We start from the raw sequence: 21,989 nt of genomic DNA on the forward strand, positions 1-21,989 counted from the left end.
TGGGTTTCGGAATTCATTCCATGATTTCCATGTATAAAAATGGAAGAGTGTCAATATTTTAAATAGCATATTTCTATTTTTATATTGTATTCTGTATATATGAAATATATATTTATTTGTCGTTTTTTTACTATAAGGAGAATGATGGATATATATTTTAACAATATATTTTTGTATAGCATATTTTATCAATGTATATATTTATTTATTTATTTATACTCATTGAGAAAATATATAATGAAATTGGCAACCCATTCAAAACAAAACGTGATTTTAAAACAATGTCATGACAATTGTGCATTACGCTATTATTTACAAAACTGCATTCATGCGGTAATGTTATGCAAACTTAAAATGCCAGTTAACTAATGAGGCTTTTATTTACAACTACAAGTCCCAGCATGCATTCTGGTCTAGTATTTCCTCTATTTCCACTAATCACAGAGGGGAGGTGAAAGCATCACACAAAAAACAATATAAAAACTGAAAGTGGACTATTTGTTTGTTAATTGAGAAAGAATTCAAGGGTATTCGAAACGCGTCTGACATCCTGAAATAAAGACCTGCATTTTTCACAATATTTTGGAGTCTGTATTTCGTCCTTTGGTTGTGTTCCGGCTGGGCACTACAGAGAGGTTCGGAGATATCCAGATATATATATATATATATATATATATATTCACAGAAAAAACCATAGGTTATAGACCATATATAGTTAGGAATTTGCATTTACAAAACCTTGAAAATTCACTGAAAAAACCATAGGTTATAGACCATATATAGTTAGGGATTAGCATTTAAAAAACCTTATTTTATTTGCACAAAACCATTGAAATTCCATATATAGTTAGTTGCACTAACTATATATCGCGGACCCGCAATCCACTGCTAATGATGTCACATATTACATCATTCATGACATGGTCAGTGACATCACTGATGACATCACTGATGACATCTCAAATGACATCACTGATGACATCACTGATGACATCACTGATGACAACACCCAGTGACTGTATGTTTCTGTAAAGTTAAAATATGTCTTACATATTGAAGAATGAGTGGATGTATAAGTGTCTGGATGAAGGATTTAGTAGGTGCATGACTGACTGTATGAGAGAATGATTAAATGTGTCTCACTGAGTGTATGGGTTAGTGATTAAAGTGTCTTAATTTGGCAATCATTATTTATGTTGTTCTGTAAACTGCTGCATGTTTAAATCAGTAGCTATATCAGTAACTATATGGGTTATTGAATGGTTGCCCAAGTATTTGTATGGGAGACTGAGTATGTGTGTGGGTGGCTGGGAGGTGTATAACTCTGTGCATAGATGTGTGAGCAGTTGATTCCCTAGGTGTATGAGTTCAAAAGTGCATGTAGAAACAGCTGTATGGACAGTTGACTGTGTGCATGAGTATATTGGTGAGTGAATGGATATCTCAGTGCTACATGTCAAAGTAAGTACATATGTAAAACACACTCCATGTGAGAGTTGACATATATAAATAACTGAACATAAGAGCCAGTGAATGTGTGAGTGGCTGTATGAATCATTGTGAACTTGTATCAAGGATTGTATAAGAGAGTAAATATGTGTTACTATATGTTTGAATAAGTAAGGTGTGTATAACTGTATAGTTGAGGAAATGGAGATGTGATTGATTCTTTGCATGACTGACTAGGTGTGTGAGTAACTCCATGGATGTGTGACAGTCTGTGAGTGCCTGTTTACACTGAGTGTATCTAAGGTTATATTAGAGTCTGAAGATGTATTATCACATAAATGATATCATCAGTGATGTAATCAGTAATGTCAAATGAGATGTCAGTGATGTCATCAGTGATGTCATTTGAGATGTCATCGGTGATGTCATCAGTGATGTCATTTGAGATGTCATCAGTGATGTCATCAGTGATGTCACTGACCATGTCATGAATGATGTAATATGTGACATCATTAGCAGTGGATTGCGGGTCCGCGATATATAGTTAGTGCAACTAACTATATATGGAATTTTAATGGTTTTGTGCAAATAAAATAAGGTTTTTTAAATGCTAATCCCTAACTATATATGGTCTATAACCTATGGTTTTTTCAGTGAATTTTCAAGGTTTTGTAAATGCAAATTCCTAACTATATATGGTCTATAACCTATGGTTTTTTCTGTGAATTTCATTGGTTTTTTAAAAGCTAATATCTATAGCTGTAAAATATATTCTTTATTAAGTGACGTATCACGTAGCCCGTGAGACGCCTCATGATGCATCGCATAACCGTGACGTATCGTCTCTGCAGCGCAAACCAAACCCAAAACGTAAGCGCGCCAGAACACGCTTAAAGATATATATATATTTTTTTAACCTTAATTAGACAAAATCCACACGTGCACATATCACAAACGTTCAAAAAACACAATATGTCGGACTCCCGTTACGCTGCCGGTTAGCTGCCCGGTTAACGTACCAGGAAGCACCTTTACCGCGAAAAATCGCAATTTGTTTTTCTTTTGCCCCGCAGGGAACTTTAATAGCCCCTCATCAATCCTAGGGGTTCAGGAGGGGTCTGCCTTACCCCTTTCATTCATTTACACCTTTTTTTTTTCCACCTCTTGTCTCTCGATCCTACCGAGAGACAAGATGGCGGCCGCTCTGGACTGTTTACAATGTTGACAGCCAATCAGCTACTCCTCAGACTCCCGTTACACTGCCGGTTAGCTTCCCGGTTAGCTGTCCGGTTAGCTGCCCGGTTCGCTTACCAAGACGCGTCTCTACGGCGAAAAAATCGGATTTTCTTTTTTTTTTTTTTGGGGCCCCGCGTGGCTCTATAATATCCCCCTCATCAATCCTATGGGGTCAGAAGGGGTCTACCTTGCCCTCTTTCCTTCATTTCCCCCTTTGTTTTGGTCTCCTCTTGTCTCTCGATCCTACCGAGAGACAAGATGGCGGCCGCTCCGGACTGTTTACAATGTTGACAGCCAATCAGCTACTCCTCAGACTCCCGTTACACTGCCGGTTAGCTTCCCGGTTAGCTTCCCGGTTAGCTGCCCGGTTAGCTGCCCGGTTCGCTTACCAAGACGCGTCTCTACGGCGAAAAAATCAGATTTTTTTTTTTTTTTTTTGGGGCCCCGCGTGGCTCTATAATATCCCCCTCATCAATCCTAGGGGGTCAGAAGGGGTCTACCTTGCCCCCTTTCCTTCATTTCCCCCTTTGTTTTGGCCTCCTCTTGTCTCTCGATCCTACCGAGAGACAAGATGGCGGCCGCTCCGGACTGTTTAGAATGTTGACAGACACCGGAGAGCCAATCAGCTTCGCTTCGCAAAGTTCCGATACGCGAAAAGTTCGCTAACCGGATCGCTGCCCGGAGCGCTGTTACAGATATATATCTTGATTTAAACGTTAATTTCTCAAAATCCACTGAAGCACATATATTGAGACCTAGCAAAGGCACATCGGGCTAACAGTCCCTACAATTTTGCCAAGTTTCGTGGAAATCCATTCAGCCGTTCGGGCTAAAAGTGAGTCCAACCGCCCTATGGAAATTAACATGGGAAAAATGCGTTTTGGGACCCCCCTTTTTTCTCGGCCCCCCCTTGACGAACCCCCCCCAAATTTCCAGGAGCTGCTCAGAAACAAAATGTGCCATTTTCCTGAAAATTTGAGCCGATTCCGTCCACAAACGCCAAAGTTATTAGACATAGAATTTTCAGAAATGCCATAGGGAAAAAATCCTAACTATATATACCTACTGGCGACCGCCAGTAGGTAATATATATATATATATATATATATATATATATATATATATATATATTAATACATATATATATATATATATTAATACATATATATATATATATATATATATATATATATATCTATATATATATATATATATATATATATATATATATATATATATATATATATATATATATATTAATACCACACCAAACTTCACCATCCAAGAAGGCGCTGACTCCGTGTATCTTAGTTCAAGGGTATTTATTTTACATCAACTTCTGCTCAGACGCGTTTCGGCGGCAACCTCCGCCTTGCTCACTAACATCTGACTAAACAAAATAACGCTTTATATACATGTTCAAACATTCACATGAGTCATAGTTGTCATCCCTGATTGGCATTGGTTTTCTGCCATGGTGACTGCAGGTTACACCCAAACAATTACGTGCTTGTCTCCGTTCATTTAGAGCTTTGGCATTATGTAACACTTTTTACTACGTTCTAATGCGTAGTATGTAAAAGACACACATTATTAACATGTTTTAAATCATAATTAGTACGTTACCAGTATCATATCATTCGCATATATTCATGATTGATGTGTTCATACTCAGGCGGGAGAAACCTCCGTGTTACGTGATCCCCGGCATGTCATTTGCGTAATGATTTGCTTGGCGTATCAGAACGGAGGTGTGTTTGCTAATGGTCTGTGGTTGGTTATGTGATCTTAGCTTACTCACAAATAGGCTCTGTTGTATTGGACATCGGTTTGCCAGCCAAGTGGTAGAGGCAGAACAAGTTTGCAGTTGTCTAAAACGTCCTCGTGTAGTCGGTGAGTGACTCTTTGTTTTGTTGGAGCTAGCCCATTGTTTTCCCACCCGTATTTAAATCTATATATTTTTTAAATCAATATTTTTAACATCAATATTTTTGTACTTACCTGTTTAGGTATAGGAGTCGATATTTTTGTATTCTATATTTTATGTCAATATTTAGAACATGGACATTTTTGACATGGATATTCTATCAGTGAACCCCCTGAGGGGTCAGGGTTGTCATGGGTTAGCGGGCTTTTAGTGGCACTGTGAGCTAGCTGGTCTGTAGGCCAACATATACTGCGTGGTGCCTGGATTCAGTCTAAGCACCTAACCCAAGGTTTATGCTATCCACAAACACGCAGGTCCTACAGATTAGTGGGAACTACACAACACTACTTTGGTTGGTGCCTTCAAGATCTCGCTCACTGCATTGGCTGGCCCCATGCAGATATTGACAGCCTACTCCCTGCAGCACTTTCCTATTCGGTATATGACCCAGCTCAAAGAGAGTTTGGTTCAGTATTTGAGAGAGACCATCCTAGTACTCTTGCAACGGGCCCTTCAATAAGTGCACTGAATATGGACCTCCACACAGGATCAATGACATAGCAAGGACACCATGGGTCCTAACTCAAGCAGGAACATTCGGCCACTTATCCCCTGTTTCAGTTGTAAAAACAACCACTAATCGGTGTCAATAGGCCCATCACACAAATGAGTCCGGCTGCCACTGCACCTGCTACCCGTATGATAGCTGCGTCCCAGGCATTTTGCCAGTACCACCCGGGTGTTCTTTCGTGAAAGTAGAAAGTGTTTAAATCTTGGAATTGGTGACTATTCTCTATAGATATGCCACCAACCATGGCACACATCACGCAGTAAAGCGTTAAAGATTTAACATTAAGCCATCAGTTATGAGTCGATTCAAAGGGACTCAGCGTTTCCCCAAAATTAAAGTGACTAAAGCGCAACAAAAATGTATGAAAGCACTACACCAGAACCACTCCTTTTTCAATATACTCCTTCCTCATGGGCCATTGGAACACAGGAACATATATTTATAGATTCTGCGAACCATAGGTTGCAGACTGACCTGCAAGATGTAAACGCTGCTGTGGAGGACATCATGGTGGTCGTAATGGCCCAGCAAGGCTGCAATGGGATTTATTGCATGAAAGAAAAAATGGACTCTGCAAACCTCATGCCCTGGGGTTTATAAGTAAAATACAGCCACAATGGGGATGCAATGAGTGCCTCATATCAAAGAGCACTGCTGCCACTGAGTCTGCAGCACTACAGATAGCTGGGCCCCTGGCACCCACCTATGGTAATGTAATCCAAACTACGCTTCAAGCGTAGTTTATCCTCATACTTTTCGCCAGGGCTTACTCATGTAAGCCTTTGATAGACAATAATCCATTTTTTAACTCTAGTGAACTCTTGATCCTTCTTGAATCAAGTATTGTTTACCATTATTTTGGCAGCGTGGCTTTCGTTGAGGCTCTTTTCATGTTTAAGGACTGGTGGAAGAATAGCTACGGAGAGCAGCAATTTATATTTTTCATCCTTTGTTGATATAGTTCGAGACATTAAAATGATTAACGGGAACCAATCTTTCAATGGAAAACAGAATGAGACCACCCCAGTATTCTTGTGAATCTGCCTTTAGGACTGTCTCTACTTAAGTAAACTCAAACGTGTACTGTATCTGGTGTATGACTACGGTGCCGGCTTCAAATAGTCAAATAAACAGCGGGGTTGTTTTTAGATGGCCGTGAGTGACCACTCTTGTTGTAGCACTGCCCTTCAAGAAGGCAAGGTGTTCACTCAGAAGTGCTTAATTTGAGCCGGTGGTTGCAGGTGGGGCCCACCAGTATTTTTATTTGGGGGCCAGTACTAATTTTTCCTCACTAGACTTATCCAGAACCAGACAGAGAAAAAAGGAGGAAGAGAAAGTCGAAAAACAGTGACAAAAGGAGAACGAAGGGATGGAAAATTAGCCGCAAGAGTGAGATTAAGGGGTGTCTGGTGATGGATTGAAGTGGAGTGAGGTAGAACCAAGACTACGCAGCCAGGGAATTTTTGGCAGGCCAACATTTGAGAGCACTGACGCCGAGCTTCCAGGCAAAAGTATTGGGCTTCAGCACTTATTCTTTCACAAATTAAGCACTGTCACTCACTCGTCTTTATTCCACATTTGTTTATATTTGGACGCCATTTTACAAACGTGCTCTCTTCGCTCACACTACCATAGTTGACACGTGCTCCCCCTTAAGCATGGGCGAATTTTGCGAATCTCGCGTTCGCGAATTTTGCGGATTTGCGAACTCGCAATCCGCAAAATCCGCAAATTCTCGCGAATTTGCGGATTTCTTTTTTTTTGTGTTTGCGCGGGTTTCTGTCAGTTCGCGAGGGTTTTGTACAATGTCGCAAATTGCGAACTTACCTGTCGGGTCGCAAGTTTCGCGAACTTGTTGTTTCTACGTGTCCAGCCTGTTTGGGACACTCTTCTTCATCACTGCCACTCTCTGTCACCACTGCCACTCTCTGACTACTCATGCCACCCTCTGGCCCACCCATGCCACCCTCTGTTTCATCACAGCACCCTCTGGTTGTCCAGTCAGTGTACATTATTGTGGCAACGCAAGCACACCTTCCCTGCCTCAAGTGACCTGAATTAATTTGGGGCTGATTAATGTGTCACAGAATATTTTTTTAGCTGGCACCTGCTTCCTTAGTGCTTCCTGATTAGTGATCTTTTGCACTTGCTAAGTGCTTTCATTGTTGCAAAATTAGTTACAACACCTGCCCTGCCCCAACTGACAATAATGAATTAGGGGCTGATTAATGGATTTGAACTTCCAGCCTGGCTCCTGCTTGTCTCCCTTAGCTGTAATTCAGGACCTTTGTGGCATATGTGTAACTATTCTGAGGTTCAGAGCAGGGTCACATAATAGTTTCAACTGGCAACTGAACTCTGGAGGGGCCCCTCAGGAAGCACTACAGGAAATGGCTACTAATGATGAGCCTGAACCTGGTAAGTAGTTTCAGTTTTGCTAAGATCGTATTTCTGCAATTTTGCACTTATTCGCGGGGCGCGAACTCACGCGAACAGTGCGAACAGTGCGAGCAAAATCCGCTGCTCGCGGATTTGCGGATTTTGCGGGAGATTCGCAAATCTCGCAGATTGCGAATTTACCGAAAATCCGCAAAATCCGCGAGCGAAACGGATTTTCCGCCCATGCTTACTCCCCCTCCATGTCATATGTGAAACTTTTAACCAGGGGCATGATGACTCTGGCGACTTCTATTCTCAATTTTAAGTTGTTTTCAGCAAAGAATACCAATATGTGCCAATGGTCAAAAAGTCAAGATTGCTCAAAAAGTCATTTACGATTTGTGTCCATGCCCTAACGTGGATTGTTTTCAAACAAAAGTCAACCCCTTATAGTGCAGGTCTGCATTTATAGTTAGGGCAGTTCACACATATGACGCATTGATTATGCAAGCAAAAATGTCTAAAGTGCAAAAGGAAAGTTGAAGAGTGTCCACACACCAAGTGCAAAAATCTCAGTGAGTCCGGGCTTTTTAGCACATTAGACTCTTGCTTATAATGCAAAAAACGTAATAAAAGTTCAATTTTGTAAGCTTGGAAAAGTCAAAAAATAAAACACACTTGGATGAATATGACCTGATTTCAGAGTTCACCCAATTAATTGTAACAAATGGAAACTGTCGTATCAGAGCGCTTTACATGAGAATCAACAATGTAACAGAAAAAGATCAACAATTACATAATACATCAAAAAATAGGCAATACAATTAGGAGAGGAGATAAAGGAGAGAGAAAACTAGTGGATGGGGCAGGGGAGGTGAGAAAGGGAGGATGAGGGAAGAGACGACAGTTGAGACGAAAGGAAGTCTGTCTAAAGACTGACTGGGTAGGTGACGTCCAAGGAGGGAATCAAACTCTTTAAATAAATAAATAAATAAATAAATAAATAAATGTTATGATAAACAACACAATATCTCACGAATTGTTAAGCAACTGAAACTCATAGTAGCTGTCATGAGGTCTAATTCTAGGAGAGAGGATGTAGCCTTGCGTTTAGAGCTGTCAACCTCGAAGCTGTGGAACCGGGTTCGAGTCTCGGCAACGACGCTTATCATCCTGTGATTCTGGGCAAATCATGTAATCTTCGCGTGCCTAACAAAAATTAATGTGTCCGACTGTAACGAAACTGGTGCTCATGTAAAACGCTCTGATACTCGATGTCTCAGGTCTAGTTCGCACTATATAAAACTCTTTTAAAAAAAAAAAAATTCTAAGAGGCTAAACCGGCCTGCCAGATCTGCAAAAGCTAGGATTTCCACTGCACTGGAGGAGGATACCTCACCTTTAGGGATCCCCACTAGGTAGAGTGGGATCTCTCTGCCTTCACCGGAGCAGTTGTAGTTCCATTTAAGAGCATAAAGTCACTCTAATTGGGATGGGTATGCCCAGATGTGGGTCTTGTGCACACTGTGTCACTGGAACCAAGCAGTACCCATCTGATGAGCCCATAACTAGGGTGAAACCGGTCCTGGGTCCAAAGTGTTCTGGTTTAGGGACGGCCTAGCTTGGCAGTTCGGGCTGGGCTGGTCCGATGGAGCAGGTTGAAGACTGACTTGCATATAGCTGGGTCCAAACTGAGGTGACATAATGTGCAAAATAACAGAGGATTGGGATGGAGCTGAGTTATTACAAGTGGCTGAGATTAATTCAAGCATTCCATCCATCACTGTTTTTGTACACTATGGAGGACCCTGTGGGTTGCTGCCAGAAAGAACAGGAGATCATCAGGGTTGGCAAGTCTAGGTCCCTACAGCTAAGTTTCTGCTAAGCAGGAGAAAGCCACAGTGCCAGAGGCTGTAGAAAAGCTACAGGCAATCCTCAGACAAACATGTAGGGGTCACTAGGCAGAAGACTGCCCTGGTGGCTAGACACCAGGGGAGCACGCAACAAACCCTGTGAAAATTGAACGATTGGTGACCCCGCTGTTCTCATATGAGTTAGACGTTCATGCGTTGCATTTTCAGTGATTGCTGTGTGTGCCCTGCTGTCTCCAGGCCCTCATCAATGCAAAGAAATTCTAAGCAGGTGCAGCAATTTCCTCCAGGGTGCCCGTATGGAACTTCATCCCACAGGGGGCCATAGAGCTCCTCCATATGTCCTCAGCGCTAAATATATGCGTATTTCATAGCAGGGACAGTTGCAGTAGTTTGCATGTCCTCCATCTAGCGCCCTCCTTCCTGCAGTGCTGGCAGCCGGAAGCACCCAGCTCCCATGCTTCCCTGAGCCAACCACAACGCTGCAATGCAGCAATGTGACTGAATTGAGTGCCGCGGTTCGCCGCCCAGACGGGGACTGGGAAGCTTTGCATGTTCCTCACCAGGCTGTGCAATGCAGCCTGGTGGGGAACAATCACAGTGTGCCGGCCGAACAGTGATGTGCACCTAGGAAGTGTGCAAACCACTCCTCCCCCGTGCCATCAGCCCCGCCTAGCCTCAACCCAGCCCGCAGCTACAAAAAATAAAATGATAATAATTACGTTATTAATATTTTATTTTTGCTGTTCTGCTCTGAGAGCAGCGGGTGATGCTCCTCTGCCATAGCAGAAGAGCCGCCCTGATGTGCTCTGAGGGCCTCGTGAAGGGACATGATGTCCACACCCTAAGTCTCCCAGGAGGTATAACAGTCCAGAACAAAAGAGACTTGGTTGTGTTCAAGTAGCTCTTAGAGCTAAGCTTTTATAAAGGCATTGGGAATAGTGGATTCTGTTTGGGGAGGATTCACAAGAAACCTCACCAGACAGACATCTTCCTTTCGATTCCTTTGTGAAGATACAATGGTGAAACAAATGTCAAATCCCATACTTCTAGCTTAGTAATTGTGAGTGCAAAAAGTGATGTCTGCTTGGTAAAGCCAATGGTTGTTGGTTTCTAATGAACATAACAAGTATTGCTAAAGACTGTAGGCATGATGTTATCATTGGAACAACCCTGACAAAGACAGAAGGTCTAACCTGTTAATATTTTATGTCCTGGTATGTTTTGCAATAGGAAGATCTAGGTGGTATTGGTGTTGTAGGACTGGGGTCTGCTGGTAAAGAGTTGGTTGAAGGAGCCTCCAAATAGTCAGGAAAGTAGAGATTATTTTCCACAGAGTGCATGTCATCACAGGATTTTACAGATGACTTCCAAACACATCTGAGCATAAATCTGACAGCAGAAAAAGTAATCGGTAAAAAGAACCCAAGCAAGTGTTCTCACACAAATAAAACGACTCATTTTAAAAAGCAGTGAGCGTGCTTTAAAAAAGTTTTCTTTTCTGCAGGATCTTGGGACTCCCACAAAGATTGATGGCTCCGGATATTTGCTGATAAACAAGGTGAACTTGGATTGTCAAGCACTTGTCATCGTTGATGAAAACACACTCCAGGGGCTCCTGATTCTAAAAGCCAGTGATGTGAGTATGGTACAAAAAGAATACTTAAATGGGCATCGATGTGGTACAAATTGAAAAGGCAGTAATATCAGAACTGGGAGGGGGTTGCTGTGTTAAGTTTATAATAAGCTGTCACAAACTGAACTGCACAACTAAAAGTAGAGGTAAGCAAACTTTGGAATTTAAGAAAGCTAATTTTATGGAAAAGTACTTGAGTATAGCTCGTGTGAGGTTGAAGTTCTGTTATAATACCAGCTTGACATTTTTATGGTTGATCTGGCCAAAAGGTCCACCTAAATTGTGTGGTATCTAGCATTGGTGCAAAACGTGCATCTACCTACAAATTTGGGAGTGCACACCTATTTTTCATCAGTTTCACAGGAGTGGTTCCAGGGTAGAGAGTCATGGTTTACACAATACCTACACAAATGAACAAGTAAGCATAAGAAGTAAACGAAATGGGAACATTTTGGGACATTGACTTCATAACTTCATTAAATTGCAAAAGATGTTTCGCCAGCATGGCCTGTGGGCACAATTTCCTACATAAAGCTTTGTGTAAGATTTTTCTGCAAAATAGTTTTTTGCCCTGTGAAAATTATTCCTCTGCGAGTAACATCTGTAGAAAAATGTCCTCCAAATCCTTGGTTTTTTTCAGATTTCCACCGACTTTTTTCACATAATTTTGAAGTTAGTGATATTTCACACACCTCTGTAAATCATCCTAGAATCTCAAGCATGTATTTTTGTCCAGCTGTGGAACATATTCAATAATTCGTACACTTAGTAATGAGTGTGCAGCAGTATTACACATGGCACTGTGATCACACATGAAGGTTTTCTGACTCTTTTAAAATTTAAAACACCCAGAAAGTATTTAATGGACTCAGAGCATGCAATTTACATTTTTAAGAAAATAATCTCTAATGGTATTCACATTCACATAGTGACATTTCTTTTACTGATGCAATATTTTTCTGTTGTTGCAAAGGGCATTTTTTAAATGTATTGATAAATAAGGTTTTGTAAATTAGCGGGTGCTGGGCCATAAAGAATTATCTCTTTTGTCAGGTTTACCAGAAAACTCCCATACCATGCACCGCCCTTATCTGTAAACTTGTCCATGGTACGCTATGGTTAACATGGTAAGGCAACTCCCTCCACATAGGCACTGCTCCACAGAGCTGATAAGTATTAATTTTGTATAAAATTGAAAATAAGGCTGTATGTGCTCCTGATAAAAGGAGAAAATACAGAAATTAAATAAGCAAAAATAGATTGTCTAGAGCAAGAGGACATGTTTAAATGTATGGCTATTATATGGATGGTAAACCAATATCTAAAAAAATTACAAATCTATAATGAGAAGCTTTGAGGTGATTTGGTTCTGAATTCAAAAGTGAATTACATTCATTACTAAGCTTTAACTGAACAAAGAATCTTGTGGTATCTGAGGAAGACAGAAGCCAAAACGTTATAGTGTAAATTTATTTTTGATCTTTGGTGCGTCTAACTTTCCGGTTCACTTCTTTGGTTGGTAATTCATTTACTGGGAAATGCATAGCAATTTTATTTACACAAATGCTTTTGGAGGGTATGTAGCAGGAGTTGTCCTAAAATGTTAATGAAAAGGATAGAGGTAGGAGTGAAAAAAACTAAGCACACAAATTAAAGAAAATAGTATGTAGCAAAATTACAATTTAAGGAAAATTGTATAAAAATAGAGGTTAGATTAATATAACATTGTGGGTCACGGTATTAGCCACAGCTTCCTATCGTGCCTCTTTTAGAATAGGAATGGCCACGTTGAGGATAGTTTTTTTCATCGAAATTGTACAAGATTGTATCCACACTGGATTAACCATGCTAAGCCAAGTTTACTGATTGTTAGAGTGTAATATGTTTTAGTCTTTAGAGGAAAAAATTGTTTTATTACATGCAGGTTTTACTTACTTCATATTTAAGGTCAGAGATAAACGTTAACTGTAAACAAAGAGTGCTTTGTTTACTTACCCTAAAAACAACTAGACTAACTTTACAATGCCGAGATGTGTATGTGAAATCTAGGGCCTGATATGAAGTTTGGTAACATTTTTCTGAATTGTGTAGGAAGCATACAATTTAGAGGAGACTCCACCAATATAGTTTTCTCCACCACATTATGTGGTGAACAAACTTTTTCAGGCACTTTGCAATTGATGTATGACACTTTCTCTATGAATCATAGAATTTTCAGCTGCAACCAAACTATAAAGTTGTCCCTTTGAGTTGTCTTACCACGCAAAGTAGATAACACATTGGTGGAGCATAGTAATTGAGTATTACATGTAAGCACTATAAAGAGTATGATCTTGTTTGTTTAGACACATTTTCCCCTTCCTATATTCATACCTTTCTCAGAAAAAGCAAGAACTGGATGCATTGTTTACGCATAACATTCAGACGGCCATCGACGTTGGTATTCCAGCAAGAACATTGGTGGATGTCACTTCTGAAAAAATTGGAGATCGCTATAAAAGATTTATTCAGCTCAGTGTGGATACCAAGCAGGTACAGAATTTGTTTTAAAAAAATGATTAAGGTAAAAAAGACAGGTGCCAGGCAAGTCATATCCGTATTAAAGAAAGAGCTGCACAGGTGTGTTGTTACAAACATTGTCAATCAGTGACTGGGTCAAGAATGTAAAGCATTGCTTGCCTATGTTTTTCCCGAATAGGCCCAGTCTGGTGGCTCAGTAGACTAATTGATCACTTCATGGGATCTGTGGTTGACCTCCTGGTGAGATGTTCAAATCATAAGTGTGTCTACTCAGTGTTTCATCCTGGGAAAGATATTTGGGGGCCTATTATGATGGGGGGCGGATACCGTAACGTTAAACAGGACTGACTGCAAGAGGTGCGGCGGTCCCGCTGTGCCTATCAGGATGCGACCGCCACCATGGCGGTCGCATCCTGTATATTTAACATTGTGGTGGGCGGTGCTGTATTCAGCACCCGCCACAATGTTAAAAGGGCATGCAGTGCATTTGCATGCACAACGTGACAGGCACCACGCATGCAAATGTCGGGGGGTACCATGGGTACCCCCCCAAGTGCAACCACCCACCCCCCCAACCCCCTGGGGGCCCGCAAGGGGCCCCCAAAGGCATTCTCTGCATGTCTTTGGATGGCAGGGCATGAGACCGCTATCATCGTAATATGTATGGCGGTGCCTCGAAGGCACCGCCACCATATTGCATGTCTTTTCTGCATGGTAGGCAATCGAGTGGATTGCCTACTGGCGGAAATCTGGCGGAGGGTCTTTGCGTCCACCTGGGTCCCCACCGCCATCGTAATATGGCAGGGGGAAATGTTAGGCGGGTGGACGGAAATGGCGGGCGGATCGCCACCACCATACGGGCGGTGGCGATCTGCCCGCCACCACCATACGGGCGGTGGCGATCTGCCCGCCATCCAAATAGACCCCTAAACATAGGTTATTCAATGCCAAAATGCCCTAAGGGATGAACATTCACTGTACACATTCTCATGTTGTGTAACCTTTTCAGTGCATCTAATTTTATTTCTTGAATTTAAAAAAATTTAAGTGGAAATTTCACCACAATGCTTCACATACAATTGCACGGAGTAGTCTGTACAATGAAGATTTTAGAAATGGCTAAAATCACTCACTCACTGTGATGAATTTTTCCTACCCTTAGTTACAGGAAGGACGTCTGATGGAGTAGATGAAGTTCAGGCTAATAACATCCTTGATAGCAGTTAATATTAATCAGCACAAAGAATATTAGAAAAGGAAACCCATCCTGAATTAGATTGCATTCAGCAATATATTTTAATTATGATAATTGTATTTTATCACACTTATTACAAATTGTACTTGAGATATTCTGTTTTGAAGTAGCGGACAAGTTGTTTCCTATTGTTAGTGTGAATAATTAAAAGTCTATATGGCAAAAGAAAATATTAAAAAATAACCTCAATGATAAGATTCCATCCCTAAATAATGTAAATTGTTCACCATGACCAAAACTGTGGCTATGAATTATGTCTTTGTTGTCTTGAATTAGTTTGATTTCCTTTAATTAGGATTATCCACCATGGATTATTTCCTTCACCACGTAGGGCTTAGTTTAGAGGTTAGAAAAAAATGTTTCCATCCTTTTACAAGGCAATATTGTATCTGCTATATTTATATTATTTCACCAGGGCAGCCAATGTTTCTTCCCTGAGGTAGCGGTGTCCACGGTTTTAGTAGACATTTTGCGTCTAAATACTGTGGTGGAAAAGCAAGCACTGCCCACACCACTGACTGAATTTCTGCCACAAATGTGGGCAATAGAAATGTGCCCCTAACGTCTTGTGTAGTGTCACTCCCCACGTGTCAAGTCTCACTAATATTTTGGCAACATTGTACATTTGTCAAGTTATACATGTCTAGGGGTTATTATTGACAAGACATTACATTGGAATGCTCATTTGACAAACTTGCGTCAGAAATCGATGGCCATAACAGGAGCAATTTAAAGCTTCATATAAAAAAATGTGGGGGGTGCGGTGAGTTCAACTTCAACGGAGGCTAACACTTAATTAGTTCCAGCTCTCACATACCGTTCACCTTGTTGGCAATCAGATTTAATCATTAAAGCAGAACAGTCCTTCTGACTGGCACCAAGAAGTTATTTAACTTACGGAAATCAACACCAGAAAGCCTAATGCTACTGGAACTTGAAATATTGTTGCTTAATGCTCTGACTACAATATAATCACATGAATTATTTTTTAAAGCTCTAAGCGTGGCGAATAATACCATAAGTTTATGCTATTAAGGATCTGTTCTATCCGATTAGTGAAGGTCTTGTTGCCTAAAACCGTATTAAGGATATGCTAGCTAAATACAACTTGCTGACCTAAAATGAGCTGTATAAAATGTCAAAAACTGCACAAAAGCTACTTTTAAGGCAGTAAATTAGTAACTCCAGTTGCCTGTTAAACATTAAGAGAGCAACAAAATATAAAAATACGAAGTACACCCTAGAGTCATATACAATACAATGTCACCCATAGTTAGATTTTAGCATGAACACGAAGGCAAAAACCAGTGGCGGCTGCTACTTAATGGGGGTGGCGGGGAAGGGAGGATGAACCCCCGCCCCAACCCCCCCCCCCCCAAAAGAAATCACTTACCTGCAGGCCGGAAGATGACTATTGTTCCTCTTCGGTCGACTCCTAGAAGCAGGTTGCTCAAAGGCTCTGATGCTCACCTGCTGTCACCACCATGACAGCTGTATCGTGATTGGTCTGAGTGCCGTGGTTCGGTGCTCAGACAAAGACTGGGAGCCTGTGCATGTTCTCCTCCCAGGCTATGCAATACAGCCTGGTGGAGACCATGCTAATTGCTCATGACTGTTTGGACGACCCAAGACGGCCAGCCAAACTGTCATGCGCTCTTGAAGAGTGCCCACCACTCCTCCCCCCTGGTCTTCCGAGCCCAGCACGCCCTACACCGAAGCCAGTGCGGGGAAATAAGATGATAACATTGCATTATTATCATTTTATTTTTCCTTTTTGAACTGCTCACAAGGCAGTAGGGCGATGCTCCTCTGCCTTAGCGGAGGAGAGGCTGCTGGCAAAAATAGCATTTTTATATTTTGGTCTTTTTTCCTACCGTTTAATCAATTTGATGGAAAATGGCACTCCATTTTAACACTCCTCTGTACCTGGCAAATACGCTTGAACTGCCGGGCGGTGCTCGTTCCTCAAGGAGCCTTGTCTCTTCCAGCACCTTGCTTCTCAAGCTGAAGAAATAAAAAAACAATTGTGTGCAGTTCCAAGCAGTATGCCAGGTCTGACCCGCCCCCATTAAACCAGTCATGCAAATTGAGGAGCCGAATAGCTAAATAGTAAAGATATAGATTTATCATCCCCAGTCCGCCATCAAAGGGTGGGATCTGGCACTGGACGAGGGCCAGTCGAGGCCTTCGACCTCCCCACAAGAACCTGGTGGCCAAGCTATCCATCAATCGTGAGAAGGAGAGGTGCGTTTTCTGAAGCATGTAAAAGAATCTGGGCAGAATCATCATTTTGAATAAAGCTATTCTGTCCATGGGGTTCAACGGCAGCACCTGCCATTTGAGGAGGTCAGCACAAACCTTTTTCACTAGCGGACAAGACAGGCAAAGAGCTCCATCGCCAACGTGAAGAGGAGGGGCGAAAGGGGGCATCCCTGCCTTGTGACTCTCCCGATGGGAAAGAGGCGTGACAGAGCTCCGTTGACTAGTACCTGGGTCCGCGGCTTACATTATATTGTCTTGACCAAGCTGCAGAAGGGAGCTCAAAAATCCCATTTCCATCAACACCACCCCTAGGTATCACCAGTACACTGAATCAAACGCTTTCTTGAAATCCACAAGAAGAAGGGATAAGTAGGGGTAGCTGTTGTCGGTTCGCTAGAGCAAGTTGGAGATGTCTAAGGCAGTGTCTGGTTCCCCAGAAGGGTATGAACCCGCACTGGTCGGGGTAGACCAGTTTGGCCAGGTACGGTCTTATGCAGTTGGCTAAGACAGAGGCAAATATTTTGAGCTCCAAATTGATGAGAAAAGTGGGGCGGTAGTCGGGGCAGTGCTTCACGGGAAGCTGAGACTTAGGGATCACCACAATGGTGGCTGTTTCGGTCTCAGGACGGAATGAGCAATGATCAGCCGCCTCCTGACACACTTCTAGAAAGTGCGAGATGCGTAAAACTCCTGCGGGAGTCCGTCTGGCCCTGGTGTCTTACTAGCGGCCATGCATGATGTGGCATCGTTGATATCCTCTGGGGTGCCAGGGAGGTCTAGAGCCTCCATCTCAGACGCGTTGAGGCGCCTAAGAGGGAACTGTTCGCGCCAAAGGAGTTCCGGGAGTGAGAGACTGGGAGGCATTTCTTTTTCTACAAATTATAATAATAAGACTGTTTCCTCTTCATGTAAACTCATACTGTCATTCTCATATTTATTTCACATTCTAGATTTCTTAGCCTAAGTTTCTATTAGAAGAAGTTTCTATAACCTGCTCATCACCAGAGCCAAAACAGTCTGTACTTCTCTTTTCACCAAAGCCTTGATATCCACAATTCCTGTCAGGTTGAAGGCACAAGCAAACCTCATATTAACCTATGCTTAACCCTCTGATAGCTTAGCAGAAGCAGTCTGGCTTAACTAGGAGCAATGTGCAAAGTATTTATGCAGCACTTCAGTGATAATGTAAAAATCCTACACCAATATAGAAAAAATCTAATCGATTATTTGAGACCAAAGTGACAAAAATCTAATCAGTAGAACGAGAGATATGCAATTTTAAAGATTTAAGTGAAAATAGTGCCCAGAAGCAGAAAGTGCAAAATGTTTTATTTATTTAATATTTATTATTTCTACTGTGGTTATCTGAGCTACTCCTAGGGCCTCGTACTAAGATTAATTGTATTTGTTGTAATTTACCTTTAACCTAGGAGTAATTTATCCCTCTTAGGTACAAGTGTGTAGATTTATTGTCTTATTTAAGAAAGGGTGTCTACCTTTTGATTGTTCTTTGGGATTTGCTCAATGTGAGAAGTGATATCCTCTGGGGTGACAGGGAGGTCTAGAGCCTCCATCTCAGACGCGTTGAGGCGCCGAAGAGGGAACTGTTCATGCCAAAGGAGTTCCGGGAGTGAGAGACTGGGAGGCTGTGCAGAGTAAAGAGTGGCGTAGTTTGTGGCAAAGCATTGGGCCACTGCCACTGGGGCTCGCTGGATCACTCCGTCCGAGTCAATCACCTCAGGAATGATACCATTGGCCATGGGGTACATGGCCAGACAGTGGAGGAGTTTCCCATTTTTATCTCCCCACCCGTATACTCGCCCCATGGAGGACCTCCACAGCAGCTTGGCGGCTTCCAGGGAGGCCTGCTTAATCTCGTCCCTCAGAAACGCTAGTCTCACCGGAGGGTGAGCCTCCATTAGGACAGCCTGGCCCTTCAGGAGCGTGGGTTGGGAGTCCTGCTTTTCACTCTTGAGTTTGAGCTGGCCCTTGGCGAAGCCCCGGATGGTGGCCCTACCAGCCTCCCATAGGGTGCCAGGAGAGGGAACCGAGCCCTTATTGGTGGTAAGGTACTGGCAAAGCTCATCGCCCTCTTAGTTCTTGAAATCCTTGTCCTGGAGAAACCAGGCGTTTAACCGCCAGATCGGGAGTGAAGATTCAGGGAGGTTGCCCATCCGCATCTCCACTGGAGAGTAGTCCGATGAACCCCTGGGGAGGATGGCGATATCCCAAATTGCTCGACAGTCCAAGGCCGGCATGAAAACGTAAATGATGGGATGCTGATGTGTGGGTTTACAGTCGGGTCATCGGGTGCCAAAGTCTGCAGGCATCCCCGAGACCTAGAGTGGCAGCCCAGTTCGACAGGAGATTGGAGTGAGCGATTCTGGAGGTTTAGGGGGCCCCAGCAGTGTCAAGGTCGAGGTTCATAACTGCATTGAAATCTCCCCCAATGATGGTCATCCCCTGGGGCAAGGTAGCAACCAGGGTGGCGAGACGCTTGAGTGTGGAGGTCAGCAGGGAGAGCGGGAGTAAACAGAAAGCAGGTTTAGAAGCAGGTCCCCAAGGCTCCCCTCCAAGATGACGAAGCAGCCCTGAGGGTCATGGTTTGCCTAACGCACCACGAATGGAAGGGTACAGCACACCAGGACAGCCACCCCTCTTGATCCTCGATTAAAACCTGAGTGCCGGACTCCACCATAACCGTATTGCGCCAGGAAAGGGCAGTGATTGCCTACCAGGTGGGTTTCTTGGTGCAATAAGATGTCTACAGTGTGACACTGGGCATATCATAGGACCGCTGTGCCCTTGACCTTATCTAGAAGGCTATTAAAATTCCAGGCCATTATGTAGAGCGACGCCGCCCCGGCATAGTTGTCAGACATTGGGAAAGTGGGCAAGTGATCGGACACCCAGGGTGGGTCCTAGGTGTGGGCCAAGGGGTGTACTTGCATGAGGTAGTGGGTGCAACTCTATAGCGCTGGGTTTTTGCACTCTTGCTTTGCAGCTGGAAAGGAATGCTGGTGCAATAAACAAATGAAACAACCAAAAAAATGGGACAACGGTCAGCCCTCCCCCCCCCCCAACCTAACCCCCTCTCTCCTCCCTATACTTCCGGAATGGAATCATATGTCGCCCTAACTAGGAAAACACAAAGAAAGACTAAACTAAAACGCTTGGGAATGGGGAGTCTTGGATTACCCCTCCTCAGAGCAGGATGTTCAGTGGCAATGCCCATCGGGAGATAGAGTACTACAAAGTTGAACAGCAGCCTCAAGGTTGCAGAACTGGCAAGGAGGCCCCGTAGGAAGGATCGGGCTGCGGGAGAGGTCCTTGTCTGCCATGTCCAACAGCGATGAGTGGGGTGAGGCGTTCCCGGGAAGCTAGGGCAGTGTTAATGTTGAAGGTATATACTTTATCTCACAATGGCTTACATGTTCTTGCGCTCCCTTTTAGTCCTACTATTCTACTCGAAAATATAATTTTAATTTATAACAAACGCATTGTGACAGTGAACCCAAACTCATATATGCCCTTGCACTTCATGGAAAGTAAACCTGTACACTATCTCAAAATGCAGACATAAAATATTCATTTATTATTCTGTAATATACTATGAACATTTATAAGATTGCACACACTTTACATAAGTCAAACATTTAGTGCAAATCTACAAATATCCTCGTGTTCCAAATTTTTATTCCTTCTAAATATTAAACAAGGGTAATTATTTTATATTCCTTTAAATACATTTGATCCAGCAATCACATGTTTTACCCTACGGAATATGTAGAGCTTTTGCCAAGTCTAATTTTCTTTTTTTACAAATTATAATAATAAGACTAATTCCTCTTCATGTAAACTCATACTGTCATTCTCATATTTATTTCACATTCTAGATTTCTTAGCCTAACTTTCTATTAGTAGAAGTTTCTATAACCTGCTCATCACTAGAGCCAAAACAGTCTGTACTTCTCTTTTCACCAAAGCCTTGATATCCACAATTCCTGTCAGGTTGAAGTCACAAGCAAACCTCAAATTAACCTATGCTTAACCCTCTGATAGCTTAGCAGAAGCAGTCTGGCTTAACTAGGAGCAATGTGCAAAGTATTTATGCAGCACTTCAGTGATAATGTAAAAATCCTACACCAATTTAGAAAAAATCTAATCGATTATTTGAGACCAAAGTGACAAAAATCTAATCAGTAGAACCAGAGATATGCAATTTTAAAGATTTAAGTGAAAATGGTGCCCAGAAGCAGAAAGTGCAAAATGTTTGATTTATTTAATATTTATTATTTCTACTGTGGTTATCTGAGCTACTCCTAGGGCCTCGTACTAAGATGTATTGTATTTGTTGTAATTTACCTTTAACCTAGGATTAATTTATACCTCCTGGGTACAAGTGTGTAGATTTATTGTCTTATTTAAGAAAGGGTGTCTACCTTTTGACTGTTCTTAGGGATTTGCTCAATGTGAGAAGTGACAATAGTAGCTTGTTGTTTGCCTTTGCATTGATGGGTTTCTGATGATTTGGATTAGTGATTGGTTTCACTGGTTTTCCTACTCCTCTTGGCGCATGTTACCTGGCAGGTGTGCTTGATTCACATTGTTACTTCACCAGTGGTGTACTTCTTCTATTTCTAGTTTTGTAGTTGCTATTTGAACTTCTTTATATCTATGCATTTTCTATTTTAGGCTCCATTGTACAGAAAGGGTCTTCTATACATTTGTCAAACTCAAAACGTTTGTCCTTAGGATGGTCTCATGTATTTGCTAGATGCCTGAAATTGACAAGTCAACAGAGTGGTTACGACAATCACTAACTCACGGGATTTGCAAGCTTCTCAGCAAGAACCTAGGACCCAATTATGAGTTTGGCGGTC

At 42.2% G+C, this 21,989-nt stretch overlaps 1 protein-coding gene across 1 annotated transcript in view; it reads left to right on the forward strand.

Moving 5' to 3' along the window:
• The window catches only part of APOLTP (apolipoprotein lipid transfer particle homolog), a 1,141,779-nt gene that overhangs the window by 677,250 nt on the left and 442,540 nt on the right, over nt 1–21,989 (forward strand). The window contains exons 43-44 of the mRNA XM_086941409.1: nt 10,941–11,072; nt 13,452–13,601. Of these exons, the coding sequence (XP_086797535.1) occupies nt 10,941–11,072; nt 13,452–13,601 (282 nt within the window). The remainder of the gene's footprint in view (nt 1–10,940; nt 11,073–13,451; nt 13,602–21,989) is intronic.

Source organism: Lissotriton vulgaris, chromosome 10, assembly GCF_964263255.1.
Source record: "Lissotriton vulgaris chromosome 10, aLisVul1.2, whole genome shotgun sequence".
Lineage (NCBI taxonomy): Eukaryota > Metazoa > Chordata > Amphibia > Caudata > Salamandridae > Lissotriton > Lissotriton vulgaris.